This window comes from Drosophila virilis, chromosome X (assembly GCF_030788295.1).
Source record: "Drosophila virilis strain 15010-1051.87 chromosome X, Dvir_AGI_RSII-ME, whole genome shotgun sequence".
In the NCBI taxonomy this organism is placed as follows: domain Eukaryota; kingdom Metazoa; phylum Arthropoda; class Insecta; order Diptera; family Drosophilidae; genus Drosophila; species Drosophila virilis.
Genome location: NC_091543.1, coordinates 20,024,015 through 20,047,008, shown reverse-complemented (window position 1 = coordinate 20,047,008; position 22,994 = coordinate 20,024,015). Strand labels below are relative to the sequence as shown.

Below are 22,994 nucleotides of genomic sequence, written 5' to 3'. Positions count from 1 at the left end.
TATATTTTTGTCGTACATCCCTAGCTTGCAGTGACCGACGTTGTCTCATTCATACTTTTTTTCGATGTAATTTTTGCTCTTTCGTGTATTTTTTAACGAATAAGAATAATGTGTTAAAAGTTCAATGTGAATCGTATCGTCGTGTGTTCGTGCAGACGTGCAATTGTTAAACTACAGCAATAAACTGGTACGCTTCCGCCTTCCTCACCAAAAACATCAAAATTATCAACCTTTTAACATCGTTTGGCTTTAAATAAGAAATTACATACATAAAAATTATATGATGCACTGGCAAGATCTCACTGGTGCCGATCCCAATGCAAAATAGCGGACCGACAGGCGTCACGGCGTTTGCACAGAAAAAAAAAAACTGTATTTTTGGCCCTATGCCTGTATGTCAAAGTGTTAGTGGGCGGTGTTTTTCATGTTAACACAAATTTTTTTGTTTATGTGGCATACGTGTTCAAAGCAAATGCGCTGCTTTGTCGTGTTATGTGCGCGAAATTTGGGGTCTTTAACATTTATATTTCCAAAACTTCAGTATTGAAGTTCTTGTGGATATTGCTGCGTGGCAAAAATCAATGCAAAAAGTGTTTTTTATACATATGTACATGGCAAAGCAATTTTTTCACTGCTCACACGTTCATATGCAAGTGTGTTGTGTATGTGTGTGCATGAGTACGACTAGCAGCATGCAAGTGTGTGTGTAAGTGTGTCAGAGCGCAACTCAACATGGCTGACAGTGTGGTGAGCTATGAGCAAGCAGCGGTGTTGCCCCATGTTAAGACGAATGCGGGGCAGATTTATCTAATGAAAATAACTACCTCGCATTTTACGATTATACTTTCACACTGCCCTAGTCAATGGTTTGTATTATATGTATAAATTTTGTGCAATAAATGTATGGTCACACTTATGCGGCGCGCATTTTGACATTTCACTATTTGACTTTGTCATGCACCAATACAAGCACAAACGGCAAATCGCAGCTGTGGTGGGTTTCGCTGTAACACACCATAGGGGCCGTTCTGTCACTGACTCGTACTTGTTATTGTGTCTGTCAGTGTTGTCGGCCGTGTCGATTCATTAATATTTTTTTGTATTTGCCGACAAACGGTCGTGCGCAAGTAATATGTGAAATTTCAAGTGAATAATACTACAAATTGTACGTACATTTATTGATTGACTGTTAATCAAAAATAACATTTAGCAAGAAAGTATTTCGGTACATTTCGGTTGTCCGTGTCCGTGTGTGTCTGTGTGTGTGTGTGTGCATGTGTATGTGTGTGCATAGGAGTGTGGGGATAAACGTCGCTCTTCTGTTGCGGCCTATTTCGTGCTTGAAGAGGCGGTTCGGCCTACAACCGCTTACTTTCTAGTGATAACAACAGCAACAAATACTTTGCATCCCAATTAATACTTACATATATGTGTATATATATATATATATATATATAACATTTTTTGTCTTTCGTCTTTTTCTCCATTGCGCAGTTTTTGGTGTGTCTTCACAAGCAACGCGAAACGAAATTGCTAAAAATTAAAACCGAGACGAATCAGCATAAGAAACCAACAAAAACAACGAACGACCAAACAAGAAGCAGATCAAAAGCATAAAAAAAAAAAACCAACAAAAGTCAACGTCAACGTTGACGCAGACAACAGTATTCGTATTCTCTCCCGTTCTTCTTTTTTTTTTTTACTAACTTTTATCAACAATAATAAAAGTGCGTGTGTTATCTCTCGTTAAACCAACAAGAAGAAGAGACTACAGCAACTCAGTGAGTAGAGAGCAGAGGAGCAGCAAACAACAACTCGCAACTCCCAAGCAGAGAGCCAAAATAGCAGTCCGTCAAGATGACGCAACCGTTACCCATACGCTTTCAAGAGCATTTACAGGTGAGTGCATTTTTCTGACTTGTTTATGGTAAGGGTATTTGGTTGCCTATATTTCTGTTGAATGAGGCAGCTAGTCAGATTCTGGTCCTATTGTGCAAGTGTGAGTTAAGTGGATTGTGTGGTGGGGAAAACCACTTGTTGACCCGCCCAAGCACCGCTTACCACATTCTTATTAGAATAAAGGAACACACTTTACCCTGGTTCAAGTCCATATTAATAATGATCGACTTTAAACATGTTTAAAAATCTCAGCATTTTATGCCTTATGAAATCACATCTCAAAATAAATTTCTAGTTTGTTTTAGCACTTTTATATATTTGTTATATGAATTAAATTTCGCTTCGGTCAGCTTTAATTTAATTAATACTAAACAGGCAACTAAAAACATTTACATTAGTTGTTACATTTTTTTTTTTTAACATTCTCAATTTTACCTGGAAGCAAATTGTGAACCACTGTACGCATTCATTTCTTAATGAAATTTCTTGGTAACAAAAAAAAAAAAAACTAGTCAAAACGTTTTGCTCTCCGCTTGTTTGACTCTTCAGGCTTACGAAATGAAATGGTCGAATGAGTCACGCTCACACAAGCCGGCAGACCCCTTTGCCTGTCGCCTCTCTTTACTCTCAAGCTCTCGCTGCTGTGTCGTGTCGAGTGCTGAGTTGGGTGAACGTTGCTGATAAACTCGTCCATGGCAAGTCGGACTGAAAAGGCGGCACTTGCTCCAATTGGGAGATTCGCGCTCTTTCTCTTTCCGTTTTGCTTGGTTTTTATCTATGGTGGATTGCTGTTGTTTTACAGTTAACTGCATGCCAAATGCAACTGTTGTCATTTAAAATTACTAATACATGTATGTTACATATATACATGTATTGGTTTCATATACTACATATGCAGGTTTCAAATGAAAGAGCTTACAGAAGCAGCAGTTTCTGCCGGTGACAAATGCCGGCTGATACACACACACACATAAACACATGTATGCACGTATACTAACGCACACCTGCATGAGGTGAAGTTGTCGGACATTTGTATTGGTGTATTGCTAAACCGGTTTCTCTGTAATGACGAACTCTTTGATTTTTTGTTTCTGTTTTTGATTCAAAGGGAATGCTGGCTGCATCGTAGCGTAGACTTAAGCGTTTCAAGTGGAGCAATATAAACTGAGGTCCATTTTTTTCAACTTCTTGCTATAGCACAATGTGCATCAGAGGCAGGTGGGAGTTCATTGTGCAGCCGCGTTTATAGCAGCAACATGTTACGCATTTCACCTACATACGTATACCACTCCCACTCTTCCAATGCGTTTTGAAGGTGTGGGGAAACAAACACAATACACACACACACACACTAACACATCACACATTCACCACACTAAAGCATGTTGTAACTCAAGCTTAGCTGCCTCGCTGTTGTCGTTTTGATTGAATAAATCAAAGATTTTTTTTAAACCGTTTTCTTCTCGTTGCTGTGTGTGTGTGTCAGAGAGATGCACAAGTAATCAGAGAAGGCAGTAATATTTACAGTAACTATGTGCGTGCTTGCATGTACAAGCAAACTTACATACATATGTATGTATGGTGCTGCCCATAATGTCGTCAGTCGAACGGCATTGTAAATTTCGCTTGTATCCAAGTCAGAATATCAGACTCAACGCATTAGGGCGACTCACTCTGTGGGCGAACTGTTTATCTAATCATTGGCCTGATTTGCCCAGACTCGTATACAATTAAATCTATACTATATAATGTTATATTTCTCATACGGGATTGTTGATTTTATGCATATCAATATTTTTCGCTACAATATAACACTTGGGCTGCAGTATGCATAATATTCAATTTATAAATAAGTATATATATATATAATTTGGTTTTGGTAATTCGAACATGCCAATTAATATATTTTACAACTGTTTATTATTGCAAAATAAATTATTTTAATGACTATTTTCTTGTTTTCCTGTGTACCTAATTTTATTTAATTTTATGCGCATGAGACACCCTACTTTAAATCGTGGTCCACTGGGCTCGCAGCGCAAGTGCTAAGCGGGGCGTGTAAACTAAATTTGATTATGGAGCACGCACTATACCGTCTTTTATGCATGCCTCTCTCTCTCTCTCTCTCTCTCTGTGTGTGCGTGTGTGTGCTTGTGCGTGTGCGCGTTTGCGTGTGTGTGTCGCCTCTCAAACTAAGTGCAAAACGAGCATATGTTAATTTGTAATTGACATAAATAACATGAAAACGCGGCATAGAAAAACTGAAGCAACAATTGCGAATAACCCAAATATCGTATCTATCTAATATTTATGAACGTTATCAGTATTATTTGCAAAGATCAATCGCAGTTATCGATTGATAATCGCTCTACGCATAGATTCTCACAAAACAGTTTCACATTTATTACATACCAAATCGATATGTAGATTGTGCATACACACTATGTACATGTACATATGTATATGTACATATGTATGTATGTGCATTTAAGCAATTAACGCCCCTCATTTTGCGTTTCTCTCTCTCTCTCTCTCTCTCTCTCTGGCTCTCTGTTAATTTGTTAGCTTCAACTTTCTATTTTGCTTTCTTTACGCTAGCATAGAGCAAATTATATGAATACTTCGTCAGAATGCCACAAAAATCAAACTTTTCTCATAAAACTTCCAGCATATAGTTTATTCTTATCAAGATCGAATCCACTGCAATAATAGGGCATACATTTGTTATATTCGATATACACACATACATATATTGGTTATCTGTTTGGTACTTACTTTTCCAAATAGATATGATTCATATTATTCATGCTATTCAATGCTAAAAACCAGCTCTCATATCTCTTGTTAATAGTTATGTGAATTTGATCGATATTGCTCTGAGACTAAGATTAAGACTATTTTAAACAGTAAGCAATTGAGAAACCATTTCCTTTAGTGGTTTATGCATTTCGTCGGAACAAACAACTTATTTGCTACACATTTCTACCGAGATTAGTATTAACTCGTGGATTAAAAGAATATACATATACTGATATATCCATATACATGTGTGCATATACAATTTTTGTATATATTATATTATATAAAAATGAAATCTTTTAAAAGATTGTTTTTGTTGGTCTTCTGCTGCTCTTTTATGGGGTGTATGTGCCAGGCACCGATACAGCTTCAGCAGCAGTAAAAACGATTAGCCTAAACTGATAAGTAGGCATTTCTTGTTGTTTTTTCCTTATCAGCGATGCATACAAAAATGTTGCTCCGTATTGCTTGACATCCAGTTTCTTCCAACAGACAGTTAAATTTATGCTGTAATATTGACTTAATATGAAAGTTACACTCCACTATTTATAGCTAGACAAGATATAAGGCCAGAAACGGAAGGAAAGCGCTTTAGACATACGTTCCAATGGTTAGAGTATAACAAACCACCATCATGTACAAGAGATTATGGGATTAGCATATTTCATTACTAGTGAACTTTTGTTCCAATCGGGAGTTTCCGACTAGGGGATATCCTGAACCCTCTTCTTATGACACCAAATGCAATACATGTCAAGTATTTCTATATAGACGTTTATTGATTACTTTCAAACGGGGTAAATTATCGAATATCGGAAACAAACTCGCATCCGCGGGCACTAGGAGGACCTACAGCTAAAATTTCAAGTCTCTAGCTCTTATAGGTTCTGAGATCCTTGCTTTCGTACATACGGACATATGGACGGACTGACAGACAGACATGGCTAGATCGACTCGACTGTTGATGCTGATCAAGAATATATATACTTTATGGGGTCGGAGATGCTTTCTTCTGCATGTTTCATACATTTCCACAAATAAAAAATACCCTTTTTACCCTGGGCTTGGGTGCATTATTTGAATTGATGAAAATCGCAGAGAAGGGCGCATGCTGTGTCGCCAAATACAAGTACATGGCAATTTTTTTCATTTCGTTTGCAGAGGTATTTAAATGTCGGCACACCTGAGATAACAACAATTTCTAGCTATATACTAATATCATGCATATCTACATGGTGTTAGATAAATATATAAATATATTTATTATTAAAAGTTTACTTTGATTAAATCTATGTGCTGTGACTTTATCAATCGAACATATTTGCTCTGTATCTGTGTTATCTTTATTGTTCAATTCGTATATAGCATAATAATAATAAATATATAATGTTAAAACGCCATTTGGGGTGGTTTCTTATATATATGTATATATATATAAGAACAATTTCACATTGTTGCTTTCTCTGTATTTTCTCTTTGTTTCATTAGCGAGTTTCTTTGTTTGAGTGCATTGCATTTATACTACATTTACACGCGCGTTCACATATATATTATTTGTACAACAGGCGCCAGAAAATATATAAAATCTGCCTTGGCTCTATCAACGATAAAATTGTTTTTATGTACCCGCAAGCGAAAGAGACAGACCGAGAGGGTGAGAGAGAGAGAGAGAGAGTGCCTAATCGATCGCAAAACCTTGAACTTTTCTCGTCTCTGTTTACCATAAGTATTGACCAGACGACGACGACGATCAGCTACTGGGTGCGGGCTGTAGCGGGAGGGGGGGGGGTCTGTTAGTAGAGGGAATGTTTTTGTGACAATTTGCGTTTCATATACTTGATTTCGTTCAAAGATTTCGACGAGGGTGGCTGATCACGATTATCGATAATGATGATCTTTGGGTTCAGCCTCTGTACGTCTAGACGCAAAACGCGAAACGTGACTATATCTCTATATAAGCATGTACACACAAGTATTAAACTGAATAACAGATTGCCTGAACGATTACTGTTTAACGCACAAATCACCAATGCACGTGAGAGCTGGGCGAGGCAGAAAACTAAACGGAGCAGTGTTCTAAATGCACAGCTGCTCAGCTAGATGGATATATGTATCTTATTGCAGTCGCCTTGGTAGTTGGGGTTTTAAGATATATTTCACCCACAAGTGTGAACAGATTGTGGAAAATGAGGAGGTTCCATTTGTCCCCAAGCTCACACAGATTTCTTTTTTTATACCCTGAACCCATTAAAAATGGGTATAAGGGTATATTGTATTGCCGAGTCGATCTAGCCATGTCCGTCTATGAACGCAAGGATCTCAGAACCTATAAGAGAAATTTTAGATGTGTGTGCTCATAGTGCCTGCGCAGATCGAGTTTGTTTCCGATAATCGATAACCTACTCCGTTTCCAAGCAATCGATACAAATCATTATCGATTTCCTGTTTTTTGGGCAATTTTGATAAATAATAAGAGCTGGAGTCACCAGACTTGACATATAGCTTCTAAAATAGAATATATATATGCTTTTTATGTGGGAAGAAGAGGGTTCAGGGTATGCCCTAGTCGGGAGCTCTCGACCTCTTACTTTTTTTTTTTTTTGTTTTTAGAAATTTCATGGATAAAGTATCTTCAAGGGAATTTCAATTGCGATCTGAATATTTTCGCATTTTTTTTTTAAATCTATCCTTAAGGTCTTAGAATATCTGAAAGAAAACCCTCTTTCATATCGGCCTTTAATTTATTTTAATATCTTGTTCAGACCTAACCGATATAATACACATGCATGGGAATTGGGTAAAAATCCGGTTAATTGAAATTGTTGGTATTAGAAGAACAACTAGCTAATAGGTATATGTATATTAGTGCAATTTTCTACAGCGTAACTTATTGTTTGCTTATATTTAATCGCTGCAGCTCACAAATGTCGGCATCAATCCGAACTCCTTCTCGTTCAGCACGCTCACAATGGAATCGGACAAATTCATTTGTGTGCGCGAGAAGACGAACGATACCGCCCAGGTGGTCATCATTGATATGAACGACTCCTCGAATCCGACGCGCCGTCCCATTTCAGCGGACTCGGCAATTATGAATCCGGCTAGCAAGGTGATTGCGCTGAAAGGTAAACAATTGAGCAATTATCCCATACAAATTGAAGATTTGCCTAATTTTTTGTTTGTCTCTTCATAGCGCAAAAGACGCTGCAGATCTTCAACATTGAGATGAAATCGAAAATGAAGGCGCACACGATGAACGAGGATGTGGTATTCTGGAAATGGATATCGCTGAATACGCTCGCTCTGGTCACCGAGACGAGCGTCTTTCATTGGTCAATGGAGGGCGATTCGATGCCACAGAAAATGTTCGATAGACATTCCTCGCTCAATGGCTGTCAGATAATCAATTACCGATGCAATGCCTCGCAGCAATGGCTGCTCCTTGTTGGCATTTCGGCGCTGCCCAGTCGTGTCGCTGGCGCCATGCAATTGTATTCCGTCGAGCGTAAGGTGTCGCAGGCCATTGAGGGTCATGCCGCCAGTTTTGCCACCTTCAAGATCGAGGGCAACAAGGAGCCGACAACGCTTTTCTGTTTTGCCGTACGCACCGCAACCGGTGGCAAGCTGCACATCATTGAGGTCGGCACGCCGCCCAATGGCAATCAGCCGTTCCCGAAGAAGGCCGTCGATGTATTCTTTCCGCCAGAGGCGCAAAATGATTTTCCGGTAGCGATGCAAGTTTCCGCCAAGTACGATACCATCTATTTGATAACCAAATATGGATATATCCATCTGTACGATATGGAAACGGCCACGTGCATCTACATGAATCGCATATCGGCCGATACGATTTTTGTGACCGCACCGCACGAGGCCAGCGGCGGCATCATTGGCGTCAATCGCAAGGGTCAAGTGCTTTCCGTCACCGTTGACGAGGAGCAAATAATACCCTATATTAATACAGTTCTCCAAAATCCCGATCTCGCACTGCGCATGGCCGTGCGCAACAATTTGGCTGGTGCCGAGGATCTGTTTGTTCGTAAATTCAATAAACTCTTTGGCGCCGGTCAATATGCCGAAGCCGCCAAGGTGGCTGCATTGGCCCCAAAGGCCATTCTGCGTACACCGCAAACGATTCAACGTTTCCAGCAGGTGCAAACGCCGGCGGGCTCAACGACGCCGCCGCTATTGCAATACTTTGGCATACTCCTGGATCAGGGTAAACTGAACAAGTTTGAATCATTGGAACTGTGCCGTCCAGTGCTGCTGCAGGGCAAAAAGCAGCTGTGCGAAAAGTGGCTGAAGGAGGAGAAGCTCGAGTGCAGCGAGGAATTGGGTGATCTTGTTAAGACATCGGATCTGACACTAGCTCTGTCCATCTATCTGCGCGCCAATGTGCCCAACAAGGTGATTCAATGCTTTGCCGAAACGGGTCAATTCCAAAAGATCGTGCTCTACGCCAAAAAGGTTAACTATACACCCGACTATATATTCCTGTTGCGTTCCGTGATGCGCAGCAATCCGGAACAGGGCGCAGGCTTTGCCTCCATGCTGGTCGCTGAGGAGGAGCCCCTGGCCGATATCAATCAAATTGTCGACATCTTTATGGAGCATTCAATGGTGCAACAATGCACAGCCTTTCTATTGGACGCACTCAAGCATAATCGTCCCGCTGAGGGTGCACTGCAGACGCGTCTGCTTGAAATGAATTTGATGTCAGCGCCGCAGGTGGCGGATGCCATACTGGGCAACGCCATGTTCACCCACTACGATCGCGCCCACATTGCCCAGCTGTGCGAGAAGGCCGGCCTATTGCAGCGCGCCCTGGAACACTATACGGATCTGTATGACATCAAGCGTGCCGTTGTTCACACACATATGCTGAATGCCGAATGGCTGGTCAGTTTCTTTGGTACACTGTCCGTCGAGGATTCGCTGGAGTGCCTGAAGGCCATGCTAACGGCTAATCTGCGCCAGAATTTGCAGATTTGCGTACAAATTGCAACGAAATATCACGAACAGCTAACAACCAAGGCGCTGATTGATCTGTTCGAGAGCTTTAAGAGCTACGACGGTCTCTTTTACTTTTTGAGCAGCATTGTGAACTTCTCACAGGATCCAGAGGTGCATTTCAAGTATATCCAGGCCGCCTGCAAGACCAACCAGATCAAGGAGGTGGAGCGCATCTGTCGCGAATCCAATTGCTATAATCCGGAGCGTGTCAAGAACTTCCTAAAGGAGGCCAAATTGACAGACCAATTGCCGTTGATAATTGTCTGTGATCGTTTCGATTTCGTGCATGATCTGGTGCTCTATCTATACCGCAACAATCTCCAAAAATATATTGAGATCTATGTGCAGAAGGTGAATCCATCACGTTTGCCGGTCGTTGTTGGCGGTCTTCTGGATGTGGACTGCAGTGAGGATATTATTAAGAACCTCATACTAGTTGTCAAGGGTCAATTCTCAACGGATGAGCTGGTTGAGGAGGTGGAGAAGCGCAATCGCTTAAAACTGTTGTTGCCCTGGCTGGAATCGCGCGTTCACGAAGGTTGCGTTGAGCCGGCCACACACAATGCCTTGGCCAAGATCTACATTGATTCCAACAATAATCCGGAACGTTTCCTCAAAGAGAATCAATACTATGATAGTCGCGTCGTTGGCCGCTATTGCGAGAAGCGTGATCCGCACTTGGCCTGTGTCGCCTACGAGCGTGGTCAATGCGATCGGGAACTGATCGCCGTTTGCAATGAGAACTCGCTGTTCAAGAGCGAGGCACGCTATCTGGTTGGACGTCGCGATGCTGAACTGTGGGCTGAGGTTCTATCGGAGGCCAATCCCTACAAGCGTCAGCTTATCGATCAGGTAGTGCAGACAGCTCTGTCCGAGACACAGGATCCGGATGATATATCTGTTACGGTCAAGGCGTTCATGACCGCCGATTTGCCTAACGAGCTGATCGAACTGCTCGAAAAGATCATACTGGACTCTTCCGTGTTTAGCGATCATCGCAATCTACAGAATCTGCTCATCCTGACCGCCATCAAGGCGGATCGCACACGCGTCATGGACTACATCAATCGTTTGGACAACTACGATGCACCGGACATTGCCAACATAGCGATTAGCAATCAATTGTACGAAGAGGCGTTCGCCATATTCAAGAAATTCGATGTGAACACCTCGGCCATTCAGGTACTAATCGATCAGGTCAACAATTTGGAGCGTGCCAACGAGTTTGCCGAGCGCTGCAACGAGCCGGCAGTATGGTCACAGCTGGCCAAGGCTCAGCTGCAACAGGGCCTGGTCAAGGAGGCAATCGATTCATACATCAAGGCAGATGATCCCAGTGCCTATATGGATGTCGTTGATGTTGCCAGCAAAGTGGAATCCTGGGATGATCTGGTGCGCTACCTGCAAATGGCACGCAAGAAGGCACGCGAATCCTACATTGAAAGCGAATTGATTTATGCGTATGCCCGCACCGGACGCCTGGCCGATCTTGAGGAATTCATCTCGGGTCCCAATCATGCGGACATACAAAAGATTGGCGATCGCTGTTTCAGCGATGGCATGTACGATGCCGCCAAATTGTTGTACAACAATGTTAGCAACTTTGCACGTTTGGCCATTACATTGGTCTATCTGAAGGAGTTCCAGGGCGCTGTCGATTCGGCACGCAAAGCCAACTCGACGCGCACCTGGAAGGAGGTCTGTTTTGCCTGTGTCGATGCTGAAGAATTTCGTTTGGCGCAAATGTGCGGCCTGCATATTGTTGTACATGCCGATGAGCTCGAGGATTTGATTAACTATTATCAGAATCGTGGCTATTTCGAGGAGCTAATTGCGCTGCTGGAATCGGCGCTTGGTTTGGAACGCGCACACATGGGCATGTTCAGCGAATTGGCAATACTCTATTCCAAGTTTAAGCCATCCAAGATGCGCGAGCATCTGGAGCTGTTTTGGTCGCGTGTCAATATACCGAAGGTATTGCGTGCCGCCGAATCGGCGCATCTGTGGTCCGAGCTGGTCTTCCTCTATGACAAGTATGAGGAATATGATAACGCTGTGTTGGCCATGATGGCCCATCCGACGGAGGCGTGGCGCGAGGGCCACTTCAAGGACATTATCACCAAGGTGGCCAACATTGAGCTCTACTACAAGGCCATCGAATTCTATTTGGACTTTAAGCCGCTGCTCCTCAACGATATGCTACTCGTGCTAGCGCCACGCATGGATCACACCCGTGCCGTTAGCTATTTCTCCAAGACGGGCTACCTGCCGCTGGTGAAACCATATTTGCGCTCCGTACAATCGCTGAACAACAAGGCAATCAACGAGGCGCTCAATGGGCTGCTCATCGATGAGGAGGACTACCAGGGCTTGCGCAACTCCATCGATGGCTTTGACAACTTTGATACGATTGCGCTGGCGCAGAAGCTCGAGAAGCACGAGCTCACCGAATTCCGTCGCATTGCAGCCTATCTCTACAAGGGTAATTATCCTGGGGACAATGCTCATGCTCATGCTTACATTAATCTGATTCTTTAATAAATATTAAATACTATGCAGGCAACAATCGCTGGAAGCAGAGCGTTGAGCTGTGCAAAAAGGACAAACTGTACAAGGATGCAATGGAATATGCCGCCGAGTCTGGCAAACAGGAAATCGCTGAGGAACTGTTGGGCTGGTTCCTGGAGCGCAATGCACACGATTGCTTTGCGGCATGTCTATATCAGGTGCGGTCAAGTCTTATTTTTGCCATTGTTTAGGTCTATATGTATAACAAATATTTATCTTAATACCTGGTAGTGCTACGATTTGCTGCGTCCCGATGTTATCCTGGAACTGGCATGGAAACATAAAATCATGGACTTTGCCATGCCCTACTTGATACAGGTAATTAATTAACTGCAGTGAAGGACATGCCAAATACAATACAGACGGATTGATTTATATTTGAATCAATTTGCAGGTGCTGCGCGAGTACACCACCAAGGTGGATAAACTGGAGCTGAACGAGGCGCAACGCGAGAAGGAAGACGACACAACGGAGCATAAAAACATAATACAAATGGAGCCGCAGCTGATGATAACAGCTGGTCCAGCAATGGGTATACCGCCCCAATATGCCACAAATTATCCACCTGGTGCGGCAGCAGCGGCTGCAGCAGCGGCAGGACGCAACATGGGCTATCCGTATATGTAGGCATCCAACAACAACACAATTGTAGCTGTAACAACAACAACAACAACAATCAGCAGCAACAACAGCAACAACAACACCATTAACAACATAAACAATGACAACTGAATGCCGCATTCATTATTCCTTTGCATGAGCGCCAAAAACGACCAATTCAACAACAACAACAACAACAACAACAACACCAACACAACAACAACAACACGCGTAGTAAAATATGTATAACCATATATATATAACATATATATATATAAATATATATCCATTTTTTTTGTTCATAATGTTGAGCCACAAAAAAGTTGCCTTTGACAGAAACAATAATTCGGTTAGTTGCTTGCTTCCTTTTTTTCCATTTTTTTTTTTTTTTTTTTTAATATTTTATTATAACTATTTTGTTCATTATTGTAAATCTTTCAACTTTTCACAATCCAAAATATTTCATTCGTAATTATTTCTATCGAATGCATTTGCTAAACATTTAAAAAGTTGAAATTTTTATGTGATGCCGTGCTCACGCTATCTCTTTCTAATACATGCTCTCTCCCTTTCTGTGTCCAAAAACCCAACAGGTACAAAAGCAACAACTAAGCGAATGCCTCAAAACAGCTCCACAACTACAACAACAACAACAACAACAACAACAGCTTAGTCAGAGCGAACACCACAACAAGAACATAAGCTTAAAAGAAAAGGAGGAGAATAACAAGAACAAAGAAACGTTTACGCTAACAACAAAAACTCTAGTGTTCAGCTAACAAAATAAAAAAAAAAAATGGTCGTAGTTTATTATTATTATTAAAATTATTACATTTTAAGCATAAAAAAAAATAAACAAAAAGAAATCATTATAAAAAACACACACACACACACAAGTACCCACACCCCACACACAGACACGTATAAATATATAAACATTAATGCAAATATAAATACAAATTAAATAAATAAAATTTATTAATTATAAATAATAATAATAAAATAAAAAAAAAACAATATCGGAGAATTATATACACGTGTATATGATTATATAAAGCACGTAACATCTAATAAACAAAACGTAAAGCACTTTTGCAATTAGCAAAAACAAAAAAAAAAAACCAATCGAAGGAAACTTTAAAAATGTTTATTAAAATGCAACAGAAGGCACAGTTAATGTTTAAAATGTATTTAATTAAAATGGCAAATTTGGCAGCAACGAGCTAAGAGCGAAAGAGCGAAAGCGAGAACGAGGTGAAAACTAAGCAAATTCACCATAGTTGAATATATGCCATTTTTGCCAAATCTCACCACACACAAACACTAAATATAACTGCTGATAAAAGAAACAAAAACAAAAACAAAACGAAATTTAATGAAATTGTAACTTGTTTGTATAAAAAATGATGAATGAAAACGAACACAAACTCACGAAACATTCTACTACTTAAAGAAGTAAAGATTTTAACTTAAAGCAAATTATATTAAATTTATGTGAAAATAAAAACATAACAATTATATAAAAAAAAAAATAATAAGCAAAAAAAAAACCATAAAACAACAAAAAAAAAAATGAACGTAGCACGTTAAAAAAGAAATAAAAATTACATTATATATATAAAATATATATATATATATATATATATATACATATATATAATAATAAAAATGCAACGTTAACAGATAATTTTAAATTTAGAAATTTTTTGCGTTCCACAAACACGTTCGACGATCCACAAACACACTAGAAAACTTTCCAATTCGCATAACGAATCAACCAGAACATATTGAGGCAAAATTCAATTCGAACTAATTTATGCTAACGGTATATAAACATAAATAGAGAATATTCAAAACATGCCACTGCAAGCATATTTCATTTTTATGTATCTATATTTTCTGTTCCCCTCATGCGCATATATATATATATGTATATGTATTTGTATATGTATATTAATTTTATTTATTTTTTTTTTTTTATAAAAATATATTTTTTGAACATTGCAACTGGCGTCCTCCAGAAAACTTGAGCGCGATCGTCAGTTGTGGAGGTTCATTCCCGTACGTAAATGATATCCATTAATTCCTAATTGAATAACTCATAATTATGATTGAAATCAAAACTAGCAGTGTCACTGATTATATCTTAAAACTCTCCATTATATTGTATTGTTTTTTTTTTTTTTAAACTTCTTTTTTTTTTTGTATGTTTGCATGTTGAGTGTATGAATTAATTTGGAGATCGTCGAGAGGCGATGTAATAATGATATGAATTAATAAATATATACCGATCATTATTGTACTATTATGATTATTATTATTATTATATTATTATTATTGTCTATTAATATTATTTTGTGTAATTGCTATTATTATATACATATTGAAAATATACAAAATATAAATTACATTTAAAACCCGATTTATTCAATGGTCTTCCGCTAAATCATTGCATTTATTCGTGATTTAGTCTGCTGTATGTTTGGGTTGGGGGTATTAACTAGAGTAACTAACTTAGTATTATTAATTGTTTCTAACGGATGCTTCGGCGGCAATTTGAGCAAAAAGTTTGTGGAGACATCTAGCGGCAAATGCAGGAAGCATAACGTTAACGTATGACTGCATGACGTTATCGATAAATCGGCAAAGCAACACTTTTGAAAACCGGCTGCCAAGTAAACAGACTTAAAAGACGCACACTTCGTTGTATTCGTCGAAGTTTAAATAAATACGATTATAAATGGTTAGATTTCGATTATACTCCGGAAATACGTTGATTGTCAAACTGTAATTTATCATTTGAATGCAACAGTACGACGAATGCGCGCTATGTTGACAGTAACATGAAAACAGCGCCGTAACAGGAGGCTAACAGGAGAGTAACATACATGCTCGTGACGTCACACACTTACATTAAATGGCTTCAACTGTTGTAACTGTACAATTAAATAATTTAGTGTCTAGTGGCAAGTAAATGTGTAAGTTGTTTAAAACTCTTAGATAGCAGCTATAAATCGAATTAATGTATGCACAAGCTTAATAATAATCATACGTGACGTCACATGCGCATATTATGCTGCTCTCAGAGAACGCTAAATAACGGCTCGGCGCATCGTCATACCTTGGTTGACTTTCAACGTGTGCTGTTATTTTTTTTGTTGTTTTTCGATTGTGTCTTGTTGGATTTTTGCCGTGAACGGACTACGACGTCGCGCGACCGACGGCCAACAATTGCATTTTGTTGTTTTTTTTTTTCGTGTGTGCCGCGGTGTTGCGTTTGAAATACGCGTATTTACTTGATCGCGCGTATCAAAATGGCAGCAGCAGCCGCCGCAACAGCAGCTGAAATTATGCAATGAAGTGTGTAATTTTGTTGTTTTAATTATTTTCAATTTTTTTGTATTTTTTTTTTGCATTTTTTCTCTCGTTTTGTGGAATACACATGTGGGAAAATAAAGTTCATTCCGCACTTTTTGACCAAGTGCGCGCGTGAGTGTGCGCTGCTGTGTGTGTGTGTGTGAGTGCTTGTTTGCAAATTGGCAAAAACTATTCAAACAAAAAGAGCTTAAATCATAAAAAATATAAATATAAACAACGAAAATATGCAGTGCAGTTTCAGTTGTTGAAAGTGTGCGTGCGTTTGTGTGTGTGTATGTGCTTGTATGTGTGTGTGTGTGTTGTGTATGTGCCGAACTGAACGCGCCTTTGTAGTTGATGTCGCGCAACCAGTTTTTACGTACATATTCAACAAGTTTCTGCTAAAAACGGCGGCGAATGCATGTATATGTGTGAGTGTGCGAGTGTCAGAGCGTTTTGTGTGTGTGTGTGTGTACTTGAGCGAAATTTGATTTTTAGCAAATGAAATTAGTTGCAGCAAACGGAAACCAAAAAGTAACTGCAAACCAAAGTCAAATTGCAAGCAGCCGCAACAGCAAAAACTGCAATAATAACAACAACAACAACAACAGCAACAATAACGAAAGCAGGGCAACAATAGCGGCCGCCACATGAATTTCGCTAAAAAAAAAATATTTGCGTTTATGCAGTGTCCGATAGTACGATCAGCCCTTGCTAATATTTTCATTAGTTATTATTGACTTCATAAAAGCTCAATAATTTAAAAAATTTCCAAAATTATCAATAATATTTAGAAAATTGCACTATTCGCATGCTTTTGGCTGCAATTTTATATGAAATCAAAAAAAAATATAACAATAGCTGGCGACTACGTGCGACGCATAAACGTTATTATGACTTGACGTTTTCGGCTGCTGCAGCAGCATCAGTGCGTGAGCGACTGAGCAACTGAGCGAGCAAGTGAGCATGTGAGCCGCTCTTTGCGTTGCTTAGACTGCGCACTCTCTCGCTCTTGCGTCTCTGGCGCTGCTGCGCCTTTAGCTAAATAACCTGTTGTTGTTGTTGCTGTTGCTGCTCCTGTTGCTGCTGCTGCTGCTGCTGCTGCAGCTGCACTCTTCATATTGAGCATTTGAAAAGAAAAAAAAGTTAGTACTACAAGTAATTATTTTACTACATATGCACATGTATGTGGCTTGCTTTTCGTGTGTGTGTCTATTTATTTATTTTTTGCCTGCTTTTTCAATGTGTTTGCTATTTGTGTATTGCGAGTAATAATAAAGACGGCAGCCGTTTATTAATGTTAAATGTTATTGTTATTGTTTACACAGTCGCCCAACACCATGTACATAATTACATACATACATACATGCATATTTTGTTATTCTTTTTTTTTTTAACATGCATATACATGCATACAATACACATACATACATATGTTTGTGTGTATTTGAATGTGATTTTTTTTTCGGCTGGTTTGGCTTTTGTGTGCGCTTAACCAAAATGGAAACGAAACAACAGGCGTTATTTGTGATTATCATTATTATTATCATTTTTATTATTGTCTCATATATGTACAGACATACATACATATGTACGCATATCTCTATGTATGCACATGTGCATGTAACTGCATTTTTCGTGTGTGCTGTGTGTGAGTATTAATTGAAATTCCTTTTGTTTTTGCAGTGCCGCAAATTTTGTTTTGCATTTCTTTCGTTTGACAACAACAAAAAAGAAAAGAAAAAATTCAATCAAGTGCAACTAAAAATTGTAATGCTCTAAAACAAAACAAAAAAAAACACAACAAATTGTGCATATTAATTTTATATTAATATATATTTATATAAATATTTCGTTCAATTATTTTGTTTTGCTTAAAATTATGAAGCAGACGCAACACAAAAATAATTACAATAATAATAACAATATTAATAATATTAATTTAAACACAAATACAAATATAAATACTAATGAGCCGCAGACAGCAAATACTAATAAAAAGAAATATAACAATTATAACGCAACAGCAACAGCTACTAATAAACAGCAACAACAGCAACAACAGCAACAGCAACAACAACAACAGCTACCACTGCAGCAGCAAAGCAACAGCGAAACGGCGACAACAGCAGCCGCCTCGACAACAACAACAACAACAACAACAGCAGCAGCTGCAGCAAAAGGCAAATTAAAAAACAAACACATTTACTTTGTGCGTCGTCGCTTTCGGCGCAACAATTCAAACGCCTCCCAAATCAATATCAGCAGCAGCAACAACAACAACAGCAACAACAGCAGCAGCAACAACATCAACAATAAGATTAAGCATAAAACAAATTTCAGCAGCAGCACAGCAAAATCAACAGCAACAACAACAACAGCAGCATCAACAGCAGCAGGAGCAAAAACAAGAACAAAAACAAAAATGGGCGGCGGCAAAGATATACGCCGCGGCCTGGAGCCATTGGAGTTTGAGGAATGCATTGTCGATAGTCCCGAATTTCGTGATAATTTAAATCGTCACGAGAAGGAATTGGATCACACTAGTCAGCAGATCAAGCGCATTATCAAGGAGGTTAAAGATCTAATGAGTGCCGCTAAAGGTGAGTACACACACAGAAACGCCAAAGTTAATGTTATTCTCTCATTTTCTTTATTGCTCCCTCTCTCTATCTCTCTCTCTGTTAGTCAGGCGAACGTGCGCTCTCGTGCGTGAGACCGCGCTGCTCACCCTGTGTGTGTGTGTGTGTGTGTGCTTGTGTGTGTCGACGCCTGTCAAGGTCAACCAGTAGCGCAAATAAAACCAACAAACAATACACAAGCAACAATTCCCAAGTAGTTAGAAAAGGGAAACAGTGAGAGAGAGAGAGAGAGAGAGAGAGAGAAGGAGAGAGAAAGAGCGCATGTACATAGAATCAATTTTTAGCATGCACCTTTTAACGGCAGTTTCACTCTTACTGTTGTTCTTGTCACTAAGTGCAACAACAATCGTATGCTACTGTGTGTGTGTGTGTGTGTGTGTGTGTGTAGTTAGAAATCATATGTATGTATGTTCATGCATATGTATGTATGTATAAGCGTAATATAATTTATTAGACGAGAAGCTATTGCATGTGTATTGTTTGTTATTCTTGTTGCCGCAGCACTTAAAATACAAAACAAATGCTCAACAACAACAACAACAACAACAGCAACAGGTGCAGGCAGGTGTACATATATATATATACATATACATATACATTACATGTGTATGAACATTTGTTAACAGAGAATATAAAAAGCTATTTGCCTGTTGGTCAAGCCAATGTGGTTTTCACAGTTCCAGCTTCAGATTGTAGTCAAGTGTCAATAAACACAATGTACAGTAGTCCCTCATAAGATAAAACTATTAGCAATGAATTTGGAAAATCATGTGTGTAACAAAGAAATTAATGAAATTTATATAACTTCTATCAGCGCAAATTGATATTCTGCTTCTTCTTCTACAAGCCAGAAGAATGACTCAATAGCTTTCCACCTATTTTCCACGCTTTGGCGCGGAACTCTCGCATACACCATACGCCAATATTAATAAGCATTGGTCCAAATACAATATATTTTACATATAGAAAATTATTTCGTTAGATAAATTAATCAGCATTTAGATCCTTATAGGTTTCACTTGATTGCATTCAGCACATTCCACCGCACAGTGTGATCTCGAATGCTTCGTTTGTGCGCGCACGCATACTGAATCAATGATTCACAGCTAATTTATGGCCCACTGACTGGCCACACCCAAGAAGTCCAAGTTCAAGTTGATCAATAAGTCAATGCGATCGTGGAAGCGTTTGCCCATATCGATAGTCGGGCCAATCTTATCGATGTCCATACTAACCTTTTTGCATACGATTGCGCACTGTACTTTTAACGCTTATCACAATAAGGCATCGAATGGAATTGAATCGTGACGGGCGACGTGTGTTCACGATAAGCACGCCCCAAGCACTTGACCATTTAGTTAACGTTGACGTTAACCTTGGCGACGACTAATTATGTAAGCACACAGACACACACACACACGCACACACACACACACACACACTCAATAATATGGCGTGAATATGGGCTGTATGCGTCTGTCTATTTGGATTTGGTTTTCAATTTCGATTTCGCATAAGGCAACAACGAGTCGCATTGTGGACTGACCATAAATAGTCAACTCAGCTGCAAAATGTAATTAAATCCTGTACGAGCCATGCCCGACCCTCTGTCCATATGAACGAGCCGATTCCGGGGACTATGAAAGCCATTTCCAGATAAGCTTTACGTTTACTCCCTTTGGTATACCCAAAACGATAAATATGAAATATGAAAAACTTGTGGATGAAATCTTCTTTGGCTTAAGGATACTCGGTTTTCTGGTCCACTTCAAAGATCTATATGAAAATCCGTTCAAAATTTTAAATATATGAAGAATTACATAATCATATATAACTGTTAAATTCCACCCTTAAGAGTGGAAAAAGCGTGGAAAACTTTGGCTTAGGGATAATTGGTTTTGCTGGTCCACTTCGAAGATCTATATGAAATTTTGTTCAAAACGTATTCCATTAATAATTCCATTTATCCTGGCTCAAAATACAGTTTCAAGTTTGTATAAGAAAATCTTTAATATTTTGTTAGTCGTTGACTCTTGACGCGATCATTCTTAACTATTTCAATATTGTCGCTGTTGCTTGACAAGTCCTACTCAACGGTTGGCTGAGTGATTGACTGACTGGTTGATTGAGTGATTGATGGAGTGTTGGAGTGACAGTCGCAAATTGAGTGTAACTAAAATTGTAAACAAATCAAAACTTTTGTTGCTCAAAGTCACAGCTCAACTCTATGTTGGGGACAGCGGGTAGACAGTGCACATCAGCACCTCACACATTCGGATGCCATTGAACGCATTCACCAAAAGTGTAACGCCGTCACTGTCAAAATCACAGTCCAAGTCCAAGTTTGAGATACTCGAACGCGCACACTCACACCCAGATACTCACAGCCACTCAGACACACGTACTCGTATTCGTATTCGTGATTATTCAGGTTGCCTTGCGGGTACTCGTTTTGTAGTTGTAGCTCATTTTGTTTTCGGCTTTGTCAGCTTCATTAGCTTCATAAGGTTTGTCACCTTTCCATGTTTGCGCCAGCAAATAGACAGACAGCCAAAGTAAATACGAATCAGACATGAGCCTTAAATTGCGACATTTGACGCAACGACTGGAAGATACCCTGTGATACTTCAAGAATCGCTTGATGTACTATTTATCAATCATAAGAGTGTAGACCGATATTAATCGATATTTAAGGCTTACATTGATACGGTAACCAAGGCGTTTATCGATAAAAAGAGTTCGATTATAACTATTAATCAATCGATAAAAACAACAACAACAATATAAGTACTATCGATTGTGCATGCGACAGTTTTACAACACTGGCTCAACCTTTGGTACTGCAATGCAGAGTATGCGTACATTCAAGTAAAATTCACAATGGCGAATTCAACTCGGGCGTTTTTTTTGTGAATAGTTTGAACCCTTGATTTTCAATCGAATACGAAGGCATGTTCTAGAGCTCTCGAGCTCTCGTGCTTGTTGTTGGAGTACATGTATGTGACTCTATATATGGGTCAATGTGACAAATTTGATTGAAGCAAAAACAACAACAGCAGCAACAAAAACAGTCGAATCAGTTGTATTTAGTTATCAAACTGCGAGGCCAGTTTCAAATGCAAAAGCTCAAAGCGACCTTCAAAAACTGTTGATCTCTGAATGTCTGTTTGTCTGTTTGTCTAGTTTGTCTGTTTGTCTGATTAGGCGTGGCCGAGACTCTCAAAAAAGCCAGTTCTCGAAAGTGTTCCAGTTCTTAAAGAAATAGCATAGAATAGAGCTAAGGCTAGAGCAAAAGTAAGTGGTATTTGCATATGAATAAATATTACGTGCTGCCTTCTCAAGCGAATCAACAAATTTTATTTTCTATGAAAGTTATTTGATCAGAATCGTAGCATCTATTGATATTTTAGGTATTTAGTGGGGATGAAGCCCTGTAGAAATCTCTGACATTAACTGGTTGTCAAAGCTAAGATCAGATAAATGACATGCATTAATTCTCGCTTTATTTTTGTTTGTTGACTGAGCTTATCTTATTCTTGTTCTTTTGCTTGGAAGTCCTCCGATACAAAACACTAAATCGTATAGCTGGCATCTTGATAGAAGGATATGTTTTTTTCTCTCAGCTCTCGAGTTTTTGTAGAGCGAAATATAAATATTTAGCGGTCCATTCAAATTCAAAAACTCTGGAACAGTCTTAATATAAATATATTAAATTGAAATTCAATTATATTTTATGCTAGCTACGATGAAAGTTATGCATGAAATCGCGTCTCTCGAAAAGCTTTCAAAATGTCAACAAAAGTAAAAACAAAAAAAGAACTCATTTGTAGCATAGTGTAAGTGGAAATGCTGTATATTTCTGCAAGCCTGTACTCAATTCCATCTGCTTGCTGTTGGCGTTTCTATATTTAGTTAACCAAAATATCGGTTAATAAACAAGTGCTCTCCAAATGCTGCGGGTGAATGTCAACGCGATCCGCATGCCAAAGCGGCTCTTCAAACTCGAGTTTAAGCCAAAACTTCAAAATGCAAAGCTGCAAAAAAAAGAACTGAAAAATAAAACAGTACAAAAAAAAAAAATGAATTTTACGCTGACGCTGAGCAATTCAATATAA

The 22,994-nt window shown here is 39.2% G+C and overlaps 2 protein-coding genes across 6 annotated transcripts in view; both read left to right on the top strand.

The window, feature by feature from the left end:
• The first annotated feature begins 22 nt into the window (after window positions 1-22).
• Chc (clathrin heavy chain) lies at window positions 23-14,057 on the top strand. Of its 4 annotated transcripts, none has more exons than XR_004305151.2 (8): window positions 23-187; window positions 1,495-1,899; window positions 7,616-7,823; window positions 7,892-12,193; window positions 12,271-12,437; window positions 12,511-12,597; window positions 12,674-13,229; window positions 13,474-14,057. XR_004305151.2 is itself a non-coding variant. In XM_032440106.2 (8 exons), the coding sequence occupies exons 2-8, from the start codon at window positions 1,858-1,860 to the stop codon at window positions 13,490-13,492; spliced, it is 5,055 nt and encodes a 1,684-aa protein (XP_032295997.1). In that variant the 5' UTR covers window positions 23-187; window positions 1,495-1,857; the 3' UTR covers window positions 13,493-14,057. The 4 variants fall into 4 exon arrangements, 3 of the variants coding, with proteins under 3 accessions (XP_032295997.1, XP_032295999.1, XP_032295998.1); XM_032440106.2 differs by having other exon boundaries at window positions 12,674-12,903; XM_032440107.2 differs by lacking the exon at window positions 23-187 and adding an exon at window positions 1,050-1,165 and having other exon boundaries at window positions 12,674-12,903.
• A 4,068-nt stretch (window positions 14,058-18,125) lies between these two features.
• Graf (GTPase regulator associated with FAK) overlaps window positions 18,126-22,994 on the top strand; it is a 60,329-nt gene continuing 55,460 nt past the window's right edge. Inside the window, exon 1 of one of the 2 annotated variants that reach the window (XM_002055632.4) lies at window positions 18,126-18,840. In XM_002055632.4, the coding sequence (XP_002055668.1) occupies window positions 18,663-18,840 (178 nt within the window). In that variant the 5' untranslated portion in view covers window positions 18,126-18,662. The remainder of the gene's footprint in view (window positions 18,841-22,994) is intronic. The other variant, XM_015171228.3, reaches the window with a different exon arrangement.